Raw genomic sequence first — 8,222 nt, 5'->3', positions numbered from 1 at the left:
ACTTAGAGACTTTCATAATGTCTCTAAAATTGACATGAGTAAGAAGAATTTTAATGTATAATACCAAGTATTTTAATTCTGTAAATAACATGTACCCTTTTCTTTCAAATATTAGTAAATATGGAGACCAATTTTTGATAAATAAACTTCAGACAGTGCAAAATAAATTTTGGAAGGATGTTTTACTGGGCTTATAGTTACATAAGCAGTTACCCAGGAATGCCTATATAGTCTTTAATGACCAAGATAATCAATAGTCAAAAGAAGGGAAGTAGACAAATCTATGATTATATTCTTAGAGCAAATATATCATCTATTGCTAAGAGAAAATGGGAAAATGAACTCAATTTAATTGGATTCATATATTATCCATTAAAAAGTAAAAAATAGACTATATACATGTGGTTTATGAACAAATACAATGTAAAATACCTGCGTAATTCCTCCGTAAGTTAGATATAAATGTATAGGAGTCTCTATCTTTCTAAAAGATATCTTGTATTTTGTTTCGTCAAGGCATCTTTAAAAGGAAATAGAACAATTTACTATATACATATATATAGTGTTGTTTAGTGTGTGTTATAAATACACACAGTCTGAAATCCGAATATGTGTAAACCAAACTTTAGCATAAATATGTATAATACATGGTATATATAACATTTATCACATCACGGATTCATAAATTATCTTAACCAATTATGTATTTTATAAACGGTATCCCAAGATAAACAAGAAAATACATTGATGCAAAGCATCAAAGGGCGTCCAGCAAGTGAAGATGATCTAGTAGACATCTGATGACCAGATATACTTATAAACTTTTCAATGGTTACATGTAATTGGTTTTAACCAGTATTGTATATTATTTATGAATGGGCGGACGAAAGACATTGTTCATCATGAACTTTGGTAGGCATGCTAGAGATTTGAATATTAAATGTTTTTTCCACAGGAACTTTAATTCTATCAATGTTAACGATAATATTCAAAATATACAGGTCTATAATATCCAAAATAGACCCCCTATATGGTATATAAGTTTATTTATAATGTATAGGGGTATTTTTGGATATATCATCAATATTTGTTATTTGATAGAATTTCAAGTTCATGTGGTATTTTCTTTGGAAGTCGAAATGAACAAAGTCTGTTAATTGATTTATTTGGGAGGTCAATCTACTATTTTAATGACCTAGTCTGACCCTTCAGTATGTTTACATGCCTATCAATAAAGTAAAAACCCATAACAACTCATGTTAAAAGAAGAATCACGAAGAATGAAAATACTATGATAAAACAATTCGTAAACATTGCACGAATGACCGTTTCGGTAAACTAAAACTACTTCTATAAATAGATTTTTGGACTTTCACAATGTTCAGGTCATCATTCTATTTATAGGTAAAGCAATAGTTAACACACATAATAACCCACTGTGTACTACAAAATGATTAATAAAAATACCGAAGAGTGCGATCAATTGACGGATAAGATAATATCATTTGAATATGTTTACATTGCGAAATTATCCAGTTCGCTTTTCATTTTACATATTGCGACATTTCATTTTTGATAATCAAATACTCATACCAATCGGAATGTTCGGCTATTATGGCCGACGAAAAGAATCGAGAATTGCAATTGCCCTTTCACAAAATCTGATTTCATTCCATAAGGGCGTCACGCTTCGGCGCGGACGCCAATATAGATAGTTACATTATTTAGTGGTGTACATCCTTCAAACATATATCGGAAAAAGTATAGTTTATATTGACTTCTAATAATTTACATTGACAAAAAACGGTATAACCTTATATGTTTACAGTACTAGTATACTAGTATGTATGAAAGTTTGGCAACATTCGATAGTAATTAATCGTCATCCAAACAAAGAGTGATAAATATTTCTGCACTACGTGTTATTCATTTTATCATAATGTAACCAGGAAGTAGTACTTGGGATGTCAAATTATAGTTACATTGAAAGGATCAAAGTTTAACCTCTCCCACAAAATGGCGACAGACAAGGACATTAAGTCGTCTGTTGTTGCTAGTTCAGAGGAGATTTTTGATACAAATTGCTCACCGTGTTCGGAATCTGGAAAACTTATAGAAGCAGTTAAGTTTTGTGTGGATTGTGGGTCGTATTTCTGTTCTAAATGTCTTCAACATCACAATAAATTTCCAGCACTAAGATCACACCAGATATTAGACAAATCAGATAAAATCAAATCAGATGGAAATATTGAAACAGGACCCGGACTACCAACAGAAAGGTGCGCAATTCATCATAGCAAGTTAGTCGACATGTTTTGTAAAGACCATGACGAAGTTTGTTGTGCAGCATGTATAGCAATAAAACACAGGTAAATAAATTGTTCATACAACTTGTTTATTTCTGCATTTAAAATCAATAAGTTAAATGATACAATTAATAATGTATTAAAATCCAATATTTCAACGTGATACAGTTTTTAACTTTATTGTTGAATGTATAAATCATTGACTAATCTTTAATTTAAATTACCTATTATAGACTACAGTTAATGCATAATTATACTCATTACAATTCTTAAGTTAAACGTGAAACGTGGTATGGTGCACTTTTTTGTGTGTTTTTTTGGCTAGTCACCATTTACAATGTCATTTAGTAAGTGAGGCAAACAATAATTCTCCTCGTTTGAAATACTGTGCTAACTTTATGTCGGTACTTATAAACCTGATACAGTTGATACTTAATATGTAAACAGATAAATGCCTAAACCAAAATACATCAATATTTCAGGTCATGTATAAATGTTGATTATCTACCCGACGTTGCCAAGGGTATAAACAACAGTGCTGAGTATGAAAAAACTAAATCATCACTAGAGAATGTTCTCATTGAATTAAGAGGTGTGATAAAAGCTAAAACAGATAATCTCAAAATACTTCTAGAAGATAAGGAGCAATTGTTTGAAGATATGGAAAACTTGAAAACGGAAATTCTGATGAAGATTGAACAGCTGGTAGAAACTTCAAAACAACAAGTATCATTGAAGTTTGGAGAAGTAAAGAAACATATCCAGTCAGATCTAGACGCTTTAAATACTATTTTAACAACGACAACAACAGATCTCCGGAAACTGTCAGAAAAAAATGAACCCCAGTTGTTTGTAAATCTTAAAGCAAGTAAAGTTTCTATCAGGGATTGTGAAACTTTTTTGAGTGAATTATCAACAGGTAAAGTAAATGAGAAGTTGGGATTGATGGCGAATAACAATCTGAAAGATAAACTAAATGGCATTGAGAGTTTAGTTGTTGACATTGTGTGAAGGAATACAAAGCAACACTTTCTGGAAAATACAAAGATCGATCCGGAAAATTGTCAGGTAACTGGTATATGTGCTATGGATGATGGTTTCATTTGTCATTGCCGATTACACACATTCAAAACTGAAGCGACTGAATGAAAAATTCACGGTAACAGATTCCGTTACAGTTGGTGGAAATCCATACTCAGTGTGCAGAATAGGGCAAAACGAGGTTGCAACGTACATATGTGGTAAGGGTCATATACAGATTGTTTCACTCGGAAAAACTATACAGTTGGCATCGACAATAAATATCAGCAACTTTAATGATCCTGTTGGTGTTTGTTATGATACAACGTTTGACGCTATCATGTTATGTGAAAGTAATAAAATATCAGTATATAGCAAGTCCGGTAACTTAATAAAAACACTTGAGAAGGATAAAAATGGTGACCAGCTATTTACAGAAGCAAGACAAGTAGCAATGAACAAAAATAATCAGCTCATGTTTGTTTCAAATGGCAAAGGAAATAATGTGAAGGCATTGACAAGAGATGGTGAAATAGTTTGGACATTCAGTGATCCAGCATTGCAGAGACCATGGGGAGTCTGTATCCTGCCTGACGACATAATCTTAGTCAGTGGACTTAGCTCACACAATTTACTGCAGGTTAACAAGAAAGGTGAAATGATCAATGAACTGTTGGGAGCTTCTGAACAACTACAGGGACCGTTAGCATTGGCTTTTGACAAGAGGAGTTGTCGGCTGTTAGTAGGAAGCCATTCAAACGAGTTACGCGTCTACACGTTATCTAAGACATGAACTATATTTGGGGGATAATCAAAAATACCATTGACTGTGCATGATACTATCAAATTTTTTTATCATAATAGTTCTCTGTTAAAATGAATGTTTTTTGTTTCATTAACAATCAATTCAAATAACAAGCATATCTTGCTACCTTTTGCATCTGATATTGTTACTTGTTAACATTGGTAATATCTCTTTTTGATAATTCATGTTAAGTATCGCAAATGTCATATTTTGTATCTATTCTTTACTAAAAATTAAGAAATTGAAATTCGAAAAATGGATGCACAACACACTAGATCTATGTTTATATCCGATATCAATTTGATTTTTCTTTAAAAAAATATACTGCTCATACAAAATACTAATACATCATTTAATATTATTAATATTGAACATATTTTGAAAACTTATGCGTATTCATGTAATGCTATTCAAGATACTGCATGAAAAATTATCTACCCTGTTGTAAAATCCGAACATTGGACGCAAATTAATATGCATGTATATGAAACATGGGTAATGCGAACCATAAGGAACTTTAAAACTGACAACATAGGACGGTTATATGTCTTCAAGTTCACCTGTATGCAAAATTTAAAAAAAATTTACCATGTGGTTTATAAGTTATGGATATATTTCTGAACTAAAACTTTGCCATTAGAAGGGCTTATTTTCAGAAATGAGGAAACTCTAAATAATCTGTAATATCATCATTATAAAAAAAATGTTTTTCTATTGCTTATTGTTAAGAAACAATAATAACATTCAAATAACAAATTACACCAGCAAAATGTTTGTTTCGAAACAAAATGTTCTGAATATGTATAAAAATGTTATCCTACCCCACCAACTTTAACACTAATTTTACCATTTCCCTATCTAAAATGCCTTATTTAAAATATTCCTAAAATTTTCCATAATGAGGGGCTGTTTTCAAAGTTTGCCTAAATTTTCTTAAAGGTATATTGGTTGATCATGCGAAATATAAAATACTTTTACCGTGTGTTTTTTATTTTATTAAATTTTGAAAATATCTGTGTCATATTTGCTATAAATTTTGGCATTATTTAGCAAATAAATACCTACAATAATTATATAATTTAAATCAAACTCTTTTTTCTTCCATAAGGGATCAGAGAGATACATAAATAATGTTAAAAAGAAAAAAAAGAAAGAAAAAAAAGTTGCCCCTTCTGGGGTTTGAACTCACGCCCCTCAATTTCAATGTAGTTTGCAAGTGATTTTAGCCTATTTGAATACTCTTCAAAGTGGAGGTAATGCATTACCCATGGTCTACCTTAAGTCAAAATGATTGCTTTTAATCAAGGTAAAATGTTTATATTTTTGCTTAATCAATACACCATACATGTATGTTATAATGAATATTCTAAAAAAGTTAGTCACATCATTTTTAATGATTGTATAGTCATTGTTAATGAATATTAAACTTTTGATCATTACATGTAATCAAAGAACTCAACCATTTGTATCATGTGACACTTAAACGTCTTATTCACATAAAAGTGAAGAAGTCGAAACATAGTTCACAATATAAATATTTTAAATATTACTGGAGTTGTCTCAAGTTCTCAACATATAAAACAGTTCCGGAATAGTAATTGTTTGTTCTATTTGCACAGCTTATAATAATCATGTTGTTGTCTCAAAGACATTCAACTACAAATTATTGTAAAAGGATTAATTATATTTCAATCAAAGTAGTACCATGATAAAATGTGTCGACGACGTTACCAACTTTGCAATGAAAATATATAGAGCAATTGTAAATAACGTGAATGCTTATTTGTATACACATGTATTAGTGTTCAACCTTACTGTTCTACAGAAATAAGCTTCATATGAAATTCATATTGTATACATGTATTACTATAGTGTTAAATTTCATGAAATGAACAAAGCAAAATGGGTTCATAAAACGGTGTATGGATCTTAGAAAATACTACCGTAACGTTACATAACAACAGCGGAACAAACCAGCTAGCGTCTTATCCATTATAAGTTTGACAGCTACGTACTCGTCCAATGAAATTCAATAATGTACTCATCAATGTTATTTCACACCGTCAATGTCCATCGTTTTGACAGAATTTTTTTTACTCTGAGAACAATATTGATTTGATATGGATATTAACCAAATAATCATAAGTTTAACTTATTACTTTTACATGACAGTAATAAGTTAAACACATGATAATTTGGATGTTCCCAATACTTATTTCAGTTCTTGATAACGTTCGCATCGGCGTATTTTACACTTCAAAATCAACTAAAAACGCACAAGGTTACCAATTTGTTGCATTCATTTACGTACGCTGTAAATAAGTTACGCAGTCTGAAAACTCGAAGCCTATTGTGTGTACTTTAATTTATTTTCTAAACAGCTGAATCCGCTTCCGTTAAACATTTGGCTGTGTATCTATATTTTCCAATTAATATCCAATTAAAATACATGTACTAAAATTTTAAGTGAAAAGATTCAAGATAAAAAAAATCCATGTTATGTGTGATTAATGACCAATTTTGCAGTATTTTCACCATAATTCTACTGCGTTAGGGCTATTTTTTGCATGTTTACAACTCTTGTTGGTAATTTACATGGGTTGTAAGTACTGTTTGCAATGTGAAAATTATTTACTTTGTTCACTTCACAACATTTTACATTTTAATACATTTTCATAAAAATTAGCATGAATCTGGAGGTGTGCTGCTTTAATGTTACAATTTTGTTGTAATTTAACTTTATTTTCTGTTTTGTTCTTTTTTTCTACTTATTACACTGTGTACTAAAAATATTTGATTTTAGTAGCCTTTCCGAAAAAAATCATAAACAGAATTATGACTTGATTTTGATGTTGTAATAGCTTGTTTATAGTTAGATATATCTATACAGTCATGTTTATAGTTGTATCAAAAATCATTTAACTTAAGTGCTTCCATTGATGATTCTGTTCAATATCTTTTTGCAAAAGTAACATACATACTTTGATACATATAATTGTAAATACATTGATTTATTCACATAATAAACAATCTTAAATATCAGTGACTTTATTCATTATACGTCGTAAACATGACCAATAACTTTGTTAATCATTGTGAAATATTTTACACAAAGGGTCTGAAGTAGAAGTCTACTATGCAATGTTACATGTCCGTTCCAAAATATCTAAGGACTTATCATTGCTATTTTCCACAATATCTAAATGTATCTTCCTATATGACTAACTAACCTCCGGGTACCAACTTTAACCCTTTGGGGAGGATTTTAATAAATATTTACCGGTATGTCAGTGACCCCCATTGTTGAACCTGGACCATTATTCATGTAATTTTTGTTGTAGTATGTAAGAAATGCTACATACCAAAAATCTATGCTCTGGTCATTTGAGTTTTATGAAGATTTATCTTAAATGTATTGCAATAGTTGTACAGAACTGACACAATATGTATGTCCTAGCCAAAGATTTTACAGATATGTTTTCTATAAAAGTTTAAGTAATCCAAGTGACCCTCAGGGCTGGTCATCTTTGGTCCAAGGGGCATAAATTAACGTTTGTATAAGTAAACTAGACAAATAATTAAAGGGACTCCACTGAGGTTTAAAAGCCTAAAAACATAATATTTGAATTTCTTACATACAGGAGCTGGGGCACTTTAAACAGCAATATATGCAAAGATAGTTAAGAAGTATACTTTGAAATAAATTGAAAATCGTTTTTTTATGCATTTTTTAGCCCGTTTTGAGTGAAAAGCGTTTAAACGTCTTTCATTTTGTGTCTTTTTTTTACAATTTGAATAATTATTCCGGAAAAACGAAGTGCGCGAATAATCTGAAATTTTGCACAAAGATTAGTGGTCTCAACCTACTTCAAATGGTCTATTTATCTGGAAAAAATATTTTCAGTCCCTTCATGTCAAAAAACCTCAGTGGAGTCCCTTTAAGCTTTGGAATACTTTAGAGGCAAGATTTATATAACTTTTGAAGAGGACCATAAGGCGATGTTGTTTAAAGAAATTGTAAATAACGCCCGACTACTGTCATTACAAAAGCTCACTTCTGGAGCACAGGTAAGCTAAAATGCTTTCTTCTG

The 8,222-nt window shown here is 30.6% G+C and overlaps 2 protein-coding genes across 2 annotated transcripts; both read left to right on the top strand.

The window, feature by feature from the left end:
* Positions 1 to 1,701: 1,701 nt before the first annotated feature.
* LOC132718085 (E3 ubiquitin-protein ligase TRIM33-like) lies at positions 1,702 to 3,332 on the top strand. Its single transcript, XM_060701714.1, has 2 exons — positions 1,702 to 2,369; positions 2,789 to 3,332. The coding sequence occupies exons 1-2, from the start codon at positions 2,017 to 2,019 to the stop codon at positions 3,315 to 3,317; spliced, it is 882 nt and encodes a 293-aa protein (XP_060557697.1). The 5' UTR covers positions 1,702 to 2,016; the 3' UTR covers positions 3,318 to 3,332.
* On the top strand, positions 3,314 to 7,163 carry LOC132718086 (uncharacterized). Its single transcript, XM_060701715.1, has one exon. The coding sequence runs from the start codon at positions 3,397 to 3,399 to the stop codon at positions 4,117 to 4,119; it is 723 nt and encodes a 240-aa protein (XP_060557698.1). The 5' UTR covers positions 3,314 to 3,396; the 3' UTR covers positions 4,120 to 7,163.
* Positions 7,164 to 8,222: the final 1,059 nt, after the last annotated feature.

This window comes from Ruditapes philippinarum, unplaced genomic scaffold (genome assembly GCF_026571515.1).
Source record: "Ruditapes philippinarum isolate M1 unplaced genomic scaffold, ASM2657151v2 ctg1164_1_1_1_1, whole genome shotgun sequence".
Lineage (NCBI taxonomy): Eukaryota > Metazoa > Mollusca > Bivalvia > Venerida > Veneridae > Ruditapes > Ruditapes philippinarum.
The sequence above is the reverse complement of the archived record's forward strand: the minus strand, read 5'-3'. Positions and strand labels throughout refer to the sequence as shown.

What these genes read in the sequence shown, in the direction of transcription:
- LOC132718085 (XM_060701714.1), top strand. Translation starts at nt 2,017, where the DNA reads ATGGCGACAGACAAGGACATTAAGTCGTCTGTTGTTGCTAGTTCAGAG. An exon ending in TGTATAGCAATAAAACACAG is followed by an intron (nt 2,370 to 2,788) that starts GTAAATAAATTG and finishes TCAATATTTCAG; the next exon opens with GTCATGTATAAATGTTGATT.
- LOC132718086 (XM_060701715.1), top strand. Translation starts at nt 3,397, where the DNA reads ATGATGGTTTCATTTGTCATTGCCGATTACACACATTCAAAACTGAAG.